The sequence below is a fragment of the Schistocerca piceifrons genome, chromosome 4, assembly GCF_021461385.2.
Source record: "Schistocerca piceifrons isolate TAMUIC-IGC-003096 chromosome 4, iqSchPice1.1, whole genome shotgun sequence".
Taxonomy (NCBI): domain Eukaryota; kingdom Metazoa; phylum Arthropoda; class Insecta; order Orthoptera; family Acrididae; genus Schistocerca; species Schistocerca piceifrons.
In genome coordinates, this window is record NC_060141.1 from 146,688,413 (window position 1) to 146,705,449 (window position 17,037).

Sequence of the window (17,037 nt, forward strand, 5' to 3'; positions counted from 1 at the left end):
CAGGAAAGATAGATTAGGCAGAATTGGTGGTGGAGTGTTTGTGTCTGTCAGTAGTGGTTTATCTTGTCGTGAAGTCGAAGTAGATACTCCGTGCGAATTGGTATGGGTGGATGTTATACTTAACAGCAGAACTAAGTTAATAATTGGCTCCTTCTGCCGACCCTCAGACTCCGATGATATAGTTGCTGAACAGTTCAGAGAAAATTTGAGTCTTGTAACAAATAAATACCCCACTCATATGGTTATAGTTGGTGGGGACTTCAACCTTCCCTCGATATGTTGGCAAAAATACTTGTTCAAAACCGGTGGTAGGCAGAAAACGTCTTCTGAGATTGTCCTAAATGCTTTCTCCGAAAATTATTTCGAGCAGTTAGTCCACGAACCCACGCGAATTGTAAATGGTTGCGAAAACACACTTGACCTCTTAGCCACAAACAATCCAGAGCTAATAGAGAGCATCATGACTGATACAGGGATTAGTGACCACAAGGTCATTGTAGCTAGGCTCAATACCATTTCTTCCAAATCCACCAGAAACAAACGCAAAATAATTTTATTTAAAAAAACGGATAAAGTGTCACTAGAAGCCTTCCTAAGAGACAATCTCCATTCCTTCCAAACTGACTATGCAAATGTAGATGAGATGTGGCTCAAATTCAAATATATAGTAGCAACAGCAATTGAGAGATTCACACCTCATAAATTGGTAAGAGATGGAACTGATCCCCCATGGTACACAAAACAGGTCCAAACGCCATTGCAGAGGCAACGGAAAAAGCTTGCGAAGTTCAGAAGAACGTGAAATCCCAAAGATTGGCTAAAATTTACAGACACGCGAAATTTGGCACAGACTTCAATGCGAGATGCCTTTAATAGGTTCCACAACGAAACATTGTCTCAAAATTTGGTTGAAAATCCGAAGAAATTCTGGTCATATGGAAAGTACACAAGCGGCAAGACACAGTCAATACCTTCGCTGCGCAGTGCTGATGGTACTGTTACTGACGACTGTGCTGCTAAAGCGGAGTTATTGAACGCAGTTTTCCGAAATTCCTTCACCAGGGAAGACGAATGGAATACTCCAGAATTTGAAACATGAACAGCTGCTAGCATGAGTTTCTTACAAGTAGATACCTTAGGGGTTGCGAAGCAACTCAAATCGCTTGATACGGGCAAGTCTTCAGGTCCAGATTGTATACTGATCAGGTTCCTTTCAGATTACACTGATACAATACCTCCCTACTTAGCAATCATATACAACCGCTCTCCCTCACCGATAGATCTGTACCTGCAGATTGGAAAATTGTGCAGGTCGCACCAGTGTTTAAGAAGGGTAGTAGGAGTAATCCATCAAACTACAGACCTATATCATTGACATTGGTTTGCAGTAGGTTTTTGGAGCATATACTGTATTCATACATTATGAATCACCCTGAAGGGAAAAATCTATTGATACGTAATCAGCATGGTTTCAGAAAACATCGTTCTTGTGCAACGCAGCTAGCTCTTTATTCACACGAAGTAATGGCCGCTATCAACAGGGGATCCCAAGTTGATTCTGTATTTCTAGATTTCCGGAAAGCTTTTGACACCGTTCCTCACAAGTGACTTCTAATCAAGCTGCGGGCCTATGGGGTATCATCTCAGTTGTGTGACTGGATTCGTGATTTGCTTTCAGGAAGGTCGCAGTTCGTAGTAATAGACGGCAAATCATCGAGTAAAACTGAAGTGATATCAGGTGTTCCCCAGGGAAGCGTCCTGGGACCTCTGCTGTTCCTGATCTATGTAAATGACCTGGGTGACAATCTGAGCAGTTCTCTTAGGTTGTTCATAGATGATGCTGTAATTTACCGTCTAGTAAGGTCATCCGAAGACCAGTATCAGTTGCAAAGTGATTTAGAAACGATTGCTGTATGGTGTGGCAGGTGGCAGTTGACGCTAAATAACGAAAAGTGTGAGGTGATCCACATGAGTTCCAAAAGAAATCCGTTGGAATTCGATTACTCGATAAATAGTACAATTCTCAAGGCTGTCAATTCAACTAAGTACCTGGGTGTAAAAATTACGAACAACTTCACTTGGAAAGACCACATAGATAATTTGTGGGGAAGGCGAGCCAAAGGTTGCGTTTCATTGGCAGGACACTTAGAAGATGCAACAAGTCCACTAAAGAGACAGCTTACACTACATTCGTTCATCCTCTGTTAGAATATTGCTGCGCGGTGTGGGATCCTTACCAGGTGGGATTGACGGAGGACATCGAAAGGGTACAAAAACGGGGAAGTTCGTTTTGTATTATCACATAATAGGGGAGAGAGTGTGGCAGATATGATACGCAAGTTGGGATGGAAGTCATTAAAGCAAAGACGTTTTTTGTTGCGGCAAGATCTATTTACGAAATTTCAGTCACCAACTTTCTCTTCCGAATGCGAAAATATTTTGTTGAGCCCAACCTGCATAGGTAGGAATGATCATCAAAATAAAATAAGAGAAATCAGAGCTCGAACAGAAAGATTTAGGTGTTCGTTTTTCCCGTGCACTGACCGGGAGTGGAATGGTAGGGATAGTATGATTGTGGTTTGATGAACCCTCTGCCGAGCACTTAAATGTGAATTGCAGAGTAATCATGTAGATGTAGATGTAGACACAAAATTACAAAACACATAATTATTTAATGTTAATTGACCTTTTGTTAAGGAGAAAATACTCCCTCTTTAATATGAAGGCACAAGTCTTGTACAATTCTCAATACTATTTTTAGTATTGTCCTTTCGATTTTAAACTTTTAAGAAAATGATAAGTCTTTTATGAGAAGGAAAGTTGCTACTCACCATATAGCAGAGATACTGTTGTACCTATCTGCAACCCAGCATCTCTGCTATATGGTGAGTAGCAACTTCCCTTCTCATAATATTGTCACATAGAAGAAGGTGTAAGTAGATGAACACTAACTTCGCTTAATGAAGGTTTATTCAGCACTTGCACATACAGGAGCATGGAGTGAACTGCCTCCAGCCAGAACACATACAGTATATATACAGCTACAGAACATTCCAATACATTGATTCTTCACATTTGTGGATACTTCTAGACTGTACTTGAACCGAATATAGAAATTAAAATTGTACAGTCCAGGTGAGTTTTGAACTCAACAGTTTAGTATCATCACCACTACACTACGGTACTGCTCAGCTTCTTCTGTGACATTGCTCCGTCCTTGAGAGAACGGCGTCTCAATGTTACGTCCTCCTAGTCTGGGAACGAGTGATCGGTCCTGCGTACTCCAACTCCTGATGACTGATTGCCTCCCTGGTAATGATCTTCTTAGAACTTCTTTTGCCGCTACACTCTTCATCACCTTTCCGCTTGTTGCCTGTCACTGGAGCTTCAAATTGACCCTGGGTTGCAGGCTCCTTATAATGCTTCAATCGAAGGATATGGACCGTATCTGTGATCTTTCGTCATCTTGTGGGGGGGGGGGGGTCAAAATCTTCAACTTCATAAGTAACATCAGACAACTGTCTTACAACTTTATAAGGTCCAATGTAGTGCCTGAGGAGCTTCTCAGAGAGACCAATCTTCCGAACAGGAGTGAAGATCCAGATGAGGTCACCAGGCTTGTAGACAATAGGAAAGTGGCTCACGTCATACCGTCATTGATCGATTTCTTAAGCCTGCAGCATGCGGAGTCAAGCTAACTGCCAAGCTTCCTCAGCTCTGGTTAACACCTGGCCGATGTAGTCATCGTCCATCATCAGGATGTAACGGAAACACAGTGTCCATCGTCGTAGTCACCTCATGCCCATGCACCAGGAAAAATGGTGGTGTTGTAGGCAAACGTCACAAAAGGTAGCACCTCACCCCAGTTGCTCTGCTCAACATTGACAGACATTGATAGCATGTCGGCCAAGGTCTTATTAAGGCATTCAGTAAGCCTGTTAGTTTGTGGATGGTAGGCAGTCGTCATGTGATGAGTAATGTTGCATCGACGGTTTATCTCTGTCACAAGATTCGATTGAAAAGCTTTCCCTCAATCTGTAATTAATGACCTTGGGGCACCATGTTTTAATACAATGTCTTCCACAATGAATTTGACTACATCGGATGCTTTGGCTGTTTTAATGACTCTTGTAATGGCATAGAATGTCAGATAATCATGGTAAACAATAATCCATCTATTGCCACTAGCAGACATTGGAAATCGTCCGAGGAGGTCAATCCCAACAAGCTGGAAAGGCGTTTCAGCTTTTGGAATTGGTATGAGTCGGCCAGGTGGTTTCTGAGGAACTGCCTTTCTCCTCTGGCACTCTCGACAGTGCGACACATAGTGACGGACACTCCTAAATAAACCTGGCCAGAAAAATCTCTTGCGGATTCTATCATATGTCTTAATAAATCCTAAATGTCCGGCGTCAGGTGTGTCATGGAATTTCTGTAGAACATCTAAGCACATGTGTTTTGGAATCACTGGTAGCCACCTCTTTCCAAATGGATCAAGGTTTTTCTTGCAAAGTAATCCATTAACTACCTTAAATTGTCCTTTCACATCATCTGACTGATTTAAGGCAAGCATAATTTGAGATATCTTGGCATCCTTCTGCTCAGCAGACAGATCCTGGAGTCTAGTGAGACAGTCACTATCTTCATCAAAGTCTTGATGGTCTTGCACAGGGTTTCTTGACAGACAGTCGGCATCTTGGTGTTTTCTTCCAATTTTGTAAACTATGGTAAAGTCATACTGTTGAAGACGTGGTGCCCACCTGGCAAGTCGTCCTGTTGGATCCTTAAGATCTGCCAACCAACAAAGTGAATGACGGTCTGTAACAACTGTGAATGGCATCCTATAGCGATACTGTTGAAATCTGCACATGGCCCAGATCACAGCAAGAGATGTTGTGCTGTTGACGAATATGGTTTTCTGCAACTGGCGATGGTACTTCCCCGAAATGACTGAATGTGATGCTCCTGAGTCAACAAGAGCTTGGCCTGGTTGGCCATCCATGTGGATATCAACGTAGTTTCCTATCATTTTTGTAGTGATCAACGGCGAAGGATTTTTTCTTCGGTGGCCTCACCTCCAAGGAAGGTTGCACCCTAAGGTTCTCCAGGTTGCGGCGGCTAGGTGATCGGCTGGAGCTTCTAAATGGTGATGGAGACCTTGATCGGTGTGTTGGGGAGCATCCTCACCAGTGGCTAGCTTGTGGCGATGGTGACCTATGTTGTCCTGCACCTACAACTTCTTGTTCATCTTCGTCATTCCAGAGTTGGCATTGTCTAAGATCGATCTGCTGTCTTCTGGTGTGGGCATCATCAAATATCCACTGCCTTTCTTGACAAAAGCACACCACATGTCCCAGTCATCCACAGTGGAAACATACCGGTTGGTTATCCTGGGTCTTCCAGACATCAGTCTTCCTTGGTGCTCAAATAGGTTCCTCATGCGGCATTGTAGAAACATAACTCTGCCTAGGTCTCGACTTTTTCGCCGTTTTAAAGGGAAATGAAGGATGAGAGATTGGGTTCAATGTCTCTTCCACTTCCTCCCTTATGATCTCTTGAAGCATCTCGGTTTTTTGCTCGCCGTGCAACCCAAGTGCCTTATGAACTTCCTCTCTCACTATCCGTCGAAGAACACTTGGGAAATCATTTGAGTCCTCCATCACGGACATCAATACAACATTTGGAAGCTGTTCAAACTTCTTGTGTGTAATTATTTTTTGATGCATCATCTCGATATACTGGCATCATTTTATGAAGTCGTCTGCTGTCGAAACCTCCTTCAGGAGTAGAGCTTGATACATGTCCCCAGCAACACACTTCATGAGATGTGCGACCTTATCATCCTCCTTCATTCTAGGATCCACTATTTTACACAGCTCCAAGATGTCTTGACTGTAGGATGCTGTAGTTCCTCCTAGACACTGTGTCCTGCACTTTAGTTTGTCTTCAGCCTTGGCCTTCTGTCGTTTTGTGTCGCTGAAATACTTGTGCAGTTCCATCGGAAATACTTCCCAGCTTGTGAACTTCTCCTCATTGTTCTCATATCATTGCTTGGTAGTGCCCACCGAGTAGAAAAATATGTTAGCCAAACACACGGTGTCATCCCATTTGTTAAATTTGACTATACGCTCATATACCTTCAGCCAGTTGTTTGGATCTTGGCCATCATCACCAGAGAACCCGGAAGGATGTCTCATGTGGTGGCACACAGTTGCTGTCATCGTTACGTCTTCTTCTTCTGTCCCCGATATATTGTGATCTGTTGAATACGGTTTGAAATCGGGTTTCTTGCCACGTAAATGGCAGCTCTGTCATGGCCTGATGGGAGCCACTGTGTCACTGATAATGGCCGCTATCACAAGGTCCAATAGCCAGTGCCTTCGCCAGAATAATGTCACATAGAAGAAGGTGTAAGTAGATGAACGATGAACACTAACTTCACTTATCAAAGGTTTATTCAGCACTTGCACATACAAGAATGCGGAGGGAACTGCCTCCGGCCAGAACACATACAGTATATATATAGCTACAGAACATTCCAGTACAATGATTCTTCACATTTGTGGATACTTCTAGAATGTACCTGAACCAAATATAGAAATTAAAATTGTACAGTCCAGGTGAGTTTTGAACTCACGACCCTCTGTGCAACAGTTTAGTATCATCACCACTACACCATGGTGCTACTCAGCTTCTTCTATGACAATATTGTTACATTCCATCCTGGATTTTCCATTGGTTGTGTGATAAGTCTTTTATTTAGTTTCAGATACATTCTGCTGTGCAGTGTTATCTTACAAGTATTTGTCTGATATACTTCACATTCTGTTTATCTATTGCAGCAAACTGTTAAGTAATGACCAGCCTTTCTACAAAGATAGATACATCATTTTAATAATATGGACCTTCTTGACAACATTTAAATTAAAAAATTGTTAAAACTTTCTTGTGCTTTCTGTATTGATGCTGTTAGCTATTGTATTTCTTTTCGTTGATCTATTACTACTTATTTTATTTGAAATAAGTATGTGTACATATATACATAACTGAATTTGAACATACTTTCCAACATTCACTGCAATGTACCTGAGTTGTTGCCTGTTGGGTCTTTGTCTACAATACCTCTAGAGTCAAATCTCAGTACATGCTCTTGTCAGCTTGGGTGGAACATCTCTGCTCCAAACCATCCTTCATCTTGGCTATCAGGTAAGTCTATCCAAAGCTATCATTCATCTCAGCTACAAGACAAGTCTATTCAATTTTATAACTAATTTCGAGAAATTTTCTGTATTGTGACCGTCAGTCACGAAAACAACTTCACGCTTCTGTATTAACTGTACATAACACTCCTTCTAAGGACAGATGCTGTGTCAAACATCTATACCATTACAGATGTGGGTGTCCCCCTTTCTCCCTTTATACTTGAAAAAATATGGTACAGGTCATTCCCCCAATGGATTCACCTGACTAACGCATAGGCCATTCCTCCTGTGGATCAGCCTATCCTCTTCTTCTCCTAGTCCTATTTTGTCATTTTTTGGGTGTACCCCATCTTAACTTCATCAGTAAACACAGCTACTAGCACTTTTCTACAATCTTTATTCACTGTAAAGGAGGAGCTTCTCCAAAATCATTTTATGCAGACTGTACCTTCTTACTCTTTACCTCTGTATTTTAACTAATCTTTTTCAGTTTTCTTCATTTTTACAGTTCTCATCCATATGTATTCTGCTTCTGCTTATTCATATATATTTTGTTATCTTTCTCGCTCTTACATCCACTAGATTTAGACAACAGCTGACTATTTGAGTATAGTCAATATACCTCTTTTTCATATGCTAGGAAAACAGTAGCATTTCATCTCCTGTTATATAAAATCCATCATTATTAACATATGTTAACGTTCTAACTCTTATCCTGCATAGCATGCTTCTTGTTGAAGATAAGTTTGCACACATCCTCATTAGCTTGTTAACTCTTTAGCATACTGTCTCTTGTTCTGTTACACATATTAATACAACATCAATTTTCCTCACCTTCTGTGTCCTCCATGGACCCTCTTTCCCTTCAACGTGTGGCATGACTAACATGTGTCATCTACTCAACCCTCCATAAAATTCCATCAGTCTATCATTGTCATCATACGTGAAATACTCTCCAGTGCAGTCCTACTGTTGTGGGTTGTAACTTCAATTATGTAGATTGTAAAGAGAAGGGATCCTGCAATAGGTACAGAGGGAGGATAGATTTAGTACTCCTGAGGGAGAAGTAAGAGAAGGAAACAAAGAGGCAGGTATGTTAGGATCTAAGAAGAAAAGAAAACAGTACCTTAAGGAAAGGCAAACTTACATTTCTAGTATTTGTAGACTTAGAGAAATCTTTTGACAATGTTGACTGGAATACTCTCTTTCAAATTCTGAAGCTGCCAGGGGTCAAATACAGGAGCAAAAGTCTATTTACAATTTGTACAGAAACCAGATGGTAGTTATAAGAGTCGAGGGGCATGAAAGGGAAGCAGTGGTTGGGAAGGGAGTGAGACAGGATTGTAGCCTCTCCCCGATGTTATTCAATCTGTGTACTGAGCAAGCTGTAAAGGAAACAAAAGAAAAATTTGGAGTGGGTATTAAAATCCATGGAGAAGAAATAAAAACCTTGAGGTTCACCGATGACATTGTAATTCTGTCAGAGACAGCAATGGACTTGGAAGAGCAGTTGAACGGAATGGACAGTGTCTTGAAAGGAGGATATAAGATGAACATCAACAAAAGCAAAATGAGGATAATGGAATGTAGTCGAATTAAGTCGGGTGATGCTGAGGGAATTAGATTAGGAAATGAGACACTTAAGGTAGTAAAGGAGTTTTGCTATTTGGGGAGCAAAATAACTGATGATGGTTGAAGTAGAGAAGATATAAAATGTATACTGGCAATGGCAAGGAAAGCGTTTCTGAAGAAGAGAAATTTGTTAACATTGAGTATAGATTTAAGTGTCAGGAAGTCGTTTTTGAAAGTATTTGTATGGAGTGTAGCCATGTATGGAAGTGAAACATGGACAATAAATAGTTTGGACAAGAAGAGAATAGAAGCTTTCAAAATGTGGTGCTACAGAAGAATGCTGAAGATTAGATGGGTAGATCACATAACTAATGAGGAGGTATTGAATAGAATTGGGGAGAAAATGAGTTTGTGGCACAACTTAACAAGAAGAAGGGACCGGTTGGTAGGACATGTTCTGAGGCATCAAGGGATCACAAATTTAGCATTGGAGGGCAGTGTGGAGGGTAAAAATCGTAGAGGGAGACCAAGAGATGAATACACTAAGCAGATTCAGAAGGATATAGGTTGCAGTAAGTACTGGGAGATGAAGAGGCTTGCACAGGATAGGGTAGCATGGAGAGCTGCATCAAACCAGTCTCAGGACTGAAGACCACAACAACAACACCCTATAGACAGATTCCCTTCCCCCCCCCCCCTACTACACCCCCCACTACAAGGACACAAGGACCCTATCTGCTATGGCACTTCACTGGAGCACCAGAGGAAGAAGGTGTTCAGCATTTCCTACGGAATGGCTTTGCCACGGTTCCTCCATCGCAGAAAACCTTAAAATTTTTATTGAATCATATTATTTTTTTGTTCTTTTCTTTTCTCATACATACACTATATGTAAACTGAATGAGTTATAGACACAGCCAAAGGTAAATTAACGAGTTTTTTTGTAGCAAGGATAATGTTTTGATACATTGTTAAATATCTGTATGAAACAAAGTAAGAAATATGCTCTTCAAGTTATTAATTCATGTATCTTTGCCCTTTTGTTTCAGGAAGTGGTAGTGTATGGACGTATGCTTGGATCCATCATACCAGTGTTGTTAAAAATGTGTATTTTAACCATTTATTAAAATTATTATATAAAGTTGTTAGGGGAGGAATATTTATTCACACAGTTCTAAGGTCAACTCCTATCTATTCATCATTTGACTCATCACTGCAGGCAAGAATAATTTACACAGTATCTGGAGGAGCATTCCTGCATTGACATTGCTACAATGAAGATTAAACACGATGAAATTAATGTGAAGATTGACAATTTCAATAATTATGGTGATTATTCATTACCGCACAGTACTGGAAGCAGCAGTACATAATGCAAATTATGTTTATTGACCTTAAATGTAATGATGTTAAAGTTATGTTGAGATTGATATCAGTTAAAGTTTACCCAGAATTGGGCACAGATTCATAAATTACCTTCAAATTTTTTCAGCTATTCTTTCCAATAAATTTTTCCAATTCTTTAAGCAATTATTAATCCATTTCCTTTTCCACATACCTCTTCAATAGCAACTCTTTAAAGGACAGCGCCGAGCGATATATGAACAGACTTTTCAATTGTTGAGATACAAATTTTTGAGATAAATGATTCATATTATTGTTACAAGGAACTATTGAAACTTTCATTGTTTTTGTTACATGTCCACAAGATTGGGAATGTTAAAAACAATGAAGAAGCAAATTAAAATTAAATTCTGCATAAAAACAAGATAAGCCGGGAATACTGATTTCAGCAGTAAAGATAGGAAGCTGCTATGTTGTATGCTTATATAGCCACACTTGGCGTCATCTCTCTGGCAGTAGATAATCTCTTTTCCTTCCAATTAATGTCCTTTACGGAAACTGCATTTCTACAGAAAACATGAAAATTTGTACAAAGTCATCATTAAAGTGCAAGATACGTCACTTAAATTCTACAAGACTGTGTCAGATAATAATCAGGTCCATTAGTGAATATGCAACTAAACCTACTTTAGTTGAAAAGTACCGACACAGACAAAATTTCATTTCTGAAAAAATTTATTCATAATTTTGTTAAAAACTATTCACAATGGAGTCAAAGGAAATGGCCATTGTTGAAAATTCATTACAAAATGCAATGTGCCAAGATGTCAGAAATCCAAGCTTGGCAACAGCTGAAAGTAATGTGCAAACTCGTGAACTGTCCAATGGCAACCGAAACAACAAGGTTAGTGTCCCACTATTAATAAATGATGACATTGGTAATATAACTAATCATGATGTCACTTTTATGACACTTGATGGGACAGTTTCTCAGTTCTCACTAGGAAACATTTTTCCAAATAATGAAACTTTAGTGTGCAACAGTGAAAATTCCTTTGATTACTTGCTCACAACCTCCCAAACGCAAGAACAGGAAACAGATCATAAAAACAATGTAAATACTAGTGAGACACAATTTGACAAAACACATGCAACAAATAACACAACAACTTAAGGATATGACACAGCAGTTCACAAAACATCAGGAAAATATAGGACAACAGTTTACACAGCAAAATCAGGTATTTAACGATTTCAAGAATAGTATTAGTCACCAGTTCAGTGAGGTGAGAAAAACTATATGCACTCTATTATCTGACGAACTATACAGGAAATTGACAGTGCTAGGTAAACAACTAAAACAAGAAATAATTACTGACATATCCTGCAATATAAATACGTTAACAGTAAGAGTATCATCTGTAGAGGATAAACAGGAACAACTTGCATGTGAGTTACAAAACCTTGGTGAAGCATATTCTCAAATTCAGGAGACACAATCCCAAGTGGATGCATCGGTAAAAAATGAGATGGATGCAGTCAGCAGGTTGCAAGACGCGTGCAAAAACTTACATACAGAAGTACAAAAATTAAGTCTGAGAGTGAACCAGCTAATTTTAGAGTCAAAATTTGCCAAAAAAAAAACAGAGAGATAAGGTATGTGCAGAAGTAAAGGAAATAACTGAAAAAGCTGAAGCCGGGACGCAGAATAAGGCAGCACCCTTGCTGAAAAGTTAGTGTCAGAGAGCAAGATTTATGTAGGTACAATAGAGGCAGCTCTAAAAGAGAAAGAAAGTCAATTTCTAGCTAAAATAGATTCAGGTTAGAGGAAGCAGAGGAAAGGTTACGAGGCAGTATTGCTAAAACTACTGGTATTCCAAAACAACATTTGACAGAAAACAAACACATGTTTTGAGGCAAGTTAGATACTTTCACTGGTTACCCACAATATCTGGCTAGCCCGTTGAAAGAAAACAGCGAAAGTTGCAGAATGCGACAACACTTGCCAGTAGCTGTAATTGTCACGCACAAATGAACATAAACACACCTGGCACTGACACTGTGGCATGTTTGTCAACGTTACTTGCAGATGAAGAATTTCTTAGGGAACGACAGTTTCTGGTATTTACCCCTGAAGGGAAAAGAACAAACCCTGTGGTCTTCATCAGAGCATTTCGAAATGTTTTGCCTCGTACCTGGACCGAAGCCCAGAAAATTAGGTTTGTTGTTGGATACACACAGAGTGACATTCTGCTATGGGCTACAGACATGGCGGGACATTGACACTACTATGAACAGTTTGAGAGAGCCTTTCTGGATGAATATTGGTCTGAGGCCATACAAGAGAGTCTCAGATGTGAAGTATTCAACACAGCTCCATTCAATAGGGAACATGGAAGCTTAAGGGGCTATTTTGAAAAATGTTTGAATAAAACCAGATACTGTATGAACCTGGTATCTCAAGTAATGATGCTGAAAATTTTAAAGAGCCATCTACCTGCCCACATTAGGGAAAAATTCATTACCATTCCGGAACACGACATCGAATACTTTCTATCTGTATTGGACTCAAAAAATTTGATAAACGAAGAGAGACCATTACAACCCAAACCTATTAATACGCAGATAGTGCCACAGAGATTTACGGACCAACAAGTGAACAACAGATTCGTGGTTCAACATGGATGGCAACCTTACCCCACACAGACCTACAGTAATGGTAACGGTAATCACAACGACAATGGCAAAGGCCATAAATTCACGAGGCAGATATAAAAGAAATGGGCAAAAATTTAACAAAAACAAATACAATGGGCAAGTATCGTATGGCCAGCCTGTACAATATGTAGAGACACAAGCTACTGGTGATAATCAGCCGATCGCTTAGCAAGCACAAAACAATACCAGACAGACGAATAATCCACAGATAGCAGAATTCGGCCTGCAAAGTAATGCACATATGCCAAATAACACGCAAAGGCAAAGAGAATTTGAGTCAAGAGCCTCACAGGAGGTTAACAAGCGTAATCAAACAGCAACAGCCCATATAGTAGAAGTTACGCCTAACCCAGAGACCGATGCCACCTCCATACCAAAAAACTTGAACCCATCACGATAGGCCCCTGTTCTGGGAGGGGAGTGGGTGCATGAGCTTGATAAACACTTGTTTCATCAGATATAATCAAAGTAGTGATGTGAAAGATGATCTGTATCAAAGTAATGAGTATACACAGGGAAACTTGACAGAGGGCAATGTACAAGCTACTATTAAAGACAAAATATTTGATCTTGATGTACCCATTGTGCTTGACACAGGTGCTATGACTAATTAGATGTCACAGGGATTCTTTGAAGAACTGAAGAAACATAGATGTGTATGCACACTAACAGTGCAAAATTGCAAGGTACAAACTGCGACTGGTCAGAAATTGAAAGTAGTCAAAGTACAAGCTTTAATTCTGGTCCAATTAGGATAGTTTTCTGTGCAATGCAATTTTTTGATAGAGAAATTAATAGTTGACTGTTTAATCGGTATGGATACATTTAGGACATACCAAGTACAAATTGATCTAGGAAAGGGCTAATGTCAATTCACCGTAAATAACCAATTACTTGCAATGCACCTAATCAGGGGAAGTACTGATAGACGTAAAACTGAAGTTACTCATGACTTGGAGGTTCTATTGGTAAATCCCACAGTAAAAATGTAAATGTCATGTGACATTGGGTAGACCATTCGCTGGATGCAAGTCTTTCGATTTGACACCACTTCGGCAACTTGCGCATTGATGGGGATGAAATGATGATGATTAGGATACAACATCCAGTCCCTGAGCAGAGAAAATCTCTGACCCAGCCGGGAATTGAACCTGGGTCCTTAGGATTGACATTCTGTCATGCTAACCACTCAGCTACTGGGGATGGACAATCCCACAGTCATGATTGTCAACACATACAACAACAAACAGTTGGCAGAAGAAGAGGTAAATGTTGACACAATAAAAATGAAGGTAAGTGAATCAAAGTGCTTGTCTCAAGAACAGCAAGCGGAACTTGCTTATATACATGTATATCAAAAGAGACCAGGTATCATTAAGGATTTTGTGTAGAAAACAGAAGTATATCCTCATGAAACTTTTTGTTCTATTTCATACCCTATCCCATGAACAAAGAGGGAAGCAGTTAGAAAACAGTTTCATAGGATGCTTGATTGGGGGCATAATACAACCATCATTTTCCCCTTATTATAGTCTTATTTTGGCAATGAGTAAGTCAGGTGGCAAGGTGCACTTGGTCCTCGAGACACGTGACATTAATAAGATTATAGTGCAGCACGAACATGCCCAGACATTTTACAGGAACAGCTTATGAAATTCCATGATCCTAATTTCTTACTTTAATCGATCTCTAGTCCTCGTTTTGGCAAATACAACTACATGAAGAAAGTCGGAAGTATACTGCCTTCATATGTCGGGGGCAGGAGCTTTGAATTTCAAGTGTTATTGCTTGGACTGAACCTAAGTGCAGGGTGTATTTATCTGTGCTCTGGGCAAAGTGTTAGGACCCAAACTTTTGAGCAAGGTAACAGTATATGTGGATGATCTTTTAGCTACCACACCCACTTGGGTAGAACACTTAAGATTAATTGAACAAGTATTGAGCCACTTTTCCAAACATGGAGTACCAGCAGATCACAAGTAATCTAATTTTGAGGAAATGTAAAAGTTTTTGGACACATAATCTCTTCGGAAGGCATACTGACAGATCCTAAAAAACTTGATGCCATTAGGAACTGTCCTGTTCCTCAAAACAAGAGGCAATTAAAGGAATACTAAGGCCCAGCCACATTTTTCAGGAAATTCGTTCCTAACCAATTTATGAACAGTGATGTTGTACTCAATCTCTTCTGGGAACACAGACCTTAGTTATGGGACAAGCAATGTCAAACTGATTTCAAGAACACCAAGCAAGCCTTATTTAATGCTAACATTTTATCTCAGCCAAATATGAAGAAGGATTTTTGCTTATACACCAATGCATCTTCTCAAGGACTGGGTGCATGATGTTTTCAAATGATAGAAGAAGAGGGAAAACTCATCTCTAAAGTAATTAGCTTCACCAGCTGCATCTTATCTAAAGCTGAACGTTCATATTCAGTTACGGAGTTGGAGGGTTTGACTGTAATTTGGTCCTTTAAAAAGTCTGAATATTTCCTTTGGGGTAAACACGCAGAAGTATACTGTGACCATCAGTCCCTGCTGTTATTGTCAAGTTGTAAATTACTACACCAACGTATAGCCAGGTGGTGTATGTATCTTCAAAAATTCACCTTTGAAGTAGTGTACATAAAGCGAAACCAGCTTATAATAGCTGACGCTCTTTCTCAATTACCACAAGGCTTAGAGGAATTTAACAGTTTTTTAGAGTATGAAGATGAAACAAGAGATGTGTTGATGGAAGGCAAAGCACTCCGACCGTACTATGTCCACATGTGTAAACACATGGAGCAATAACAGCAGGGAGACACACACTGCAGTAAGGTTTTTCACTATTCACAAAGGTGTTTTGTTCCATAGGAACCATCCCAAACAAGAACATTGGCGCATGTGTTTGCCAGAGGAATACCTGGATGATTTTATCTTATACACACACAATACTTGGGGCCATTATGGAACTGAAAAGTGCACTGACAAAATAGGTAAATATTGTTATTTCCCCAACCTTAGACGACGAGTACTAAAGGTGGTAAGAAAGTGTATTGTATGCCAGGAAACAAAACATTCTAATATCTCCAAATAGCTGTGTGGGGTAGCCACACTGTCTGGGGCGCCTTGCTATGGTTCATGCAGCTCCCCCCATCAGAGGTTTGAGTCCTCCCTTGGGCATGAGTGTGTGTGCTGTCAGCATAATTTAGTTAAAGACAAAGTAGTGTGTAAGCCTAGGAACCAATGACCTCAGCAATTTGGTCCCAAAGGAATTTACCACAAATTTCCAAAATTTCCTATCTCCTGACAGATTCAACTACATCTCATTGTGGCTAAAAAATCTCTACAAAAGGTGTCTTTGAAGGTGACTGGACCCTAACCCAGAGGTAATGGTGGTGTACAGTTTGTAGTAGGTCTGTATGATATTTTCACCAAATACGTAAAATTGTATGCTGTACAGAACATTACAGCCACTTCAATTATAAGACGAATGAAAGAGGATAATCAGGGTGCATACGACCCGGGAAAACCCGGGAATTTTTTCATCTGGGAGATAACCGGGAAAAACCCGGGAATTTTTCGGAATCCCGGGAATTTTTCATTGTTTTAGGTTTCAGTTAAATTTTTGTAATTTTGACTACTAAGAATTGACTCTCTAGCAAAGAATGTTACTATATCCTGCTACTGGAGAATGATACCGCAACAGTAAAATATAAACGAGAAGCAAAAAGACTCTAGTGGCAAAGGAAATGCGGGATTTGCAACAACAAAAAACCGTCCACGAACAAGCGTCTGCAAATAGCAAAACTATGTCAAAGGCCATAGGGCGAAGATTATGTAATTCTTCGTAACAATAAACTGCTTGCTATAAGCATGATGTCACAACTATTCACATTAGGTTCGTTTGACCAGTCGCCAGCGGGCTGATGCGCATGCGCAGTTAACTCGCGTATGAGCAGTACCTTCTCCGCTTCCCGCTAATTGAAGTGTGGTGGTTAGCTGTACAGGCATTAGCAGCAAGCAGCCAGATGCTTAAAAGAAAAAAAAATTCTTGTGCTCCATAGCTGCCAGATTCGCTCATGCGCAGAGTTGTAGTGTGGAGGGGATTAGTCTCCACATGACCCGTGTTTACATTAAGTCAGTGGTTCCCAACAGGTGGTCCGCGGACCCCCAGGTCCTGTGCAAGATACTGATACAGGAATTATCACTGGATG

At 40.1% G+C, this 17,037-nt stretch overlaps 1 protein-coding gene across 1 annotated transcript in view; it reads left to right on the forward strand.

The window, feature by feature from the left end:
* The window catches only part of LOC124796349 (DNA primase large subunit-like), a 189,125-nt gene extending 179,046 nt beyond the window's left edge, over positions 1–10,079 (forward strand). Inside the window, exon 5 of the mRNA XM_047260495.1 lies at positions 9,824–10,079. Within this exon, the coding sequence (XP_047116451.1) occupies positions 9,824–9,901 (78 nt within the window). The 3' untranslated portion in view covers positions 9,902–10,079. The remainder of the gene's footprint in view (positions 1–9,823) is intronic.
* The last annotated feature ends 6,958 nt before the right edge of the window (positions 10,080–17,037 follow it).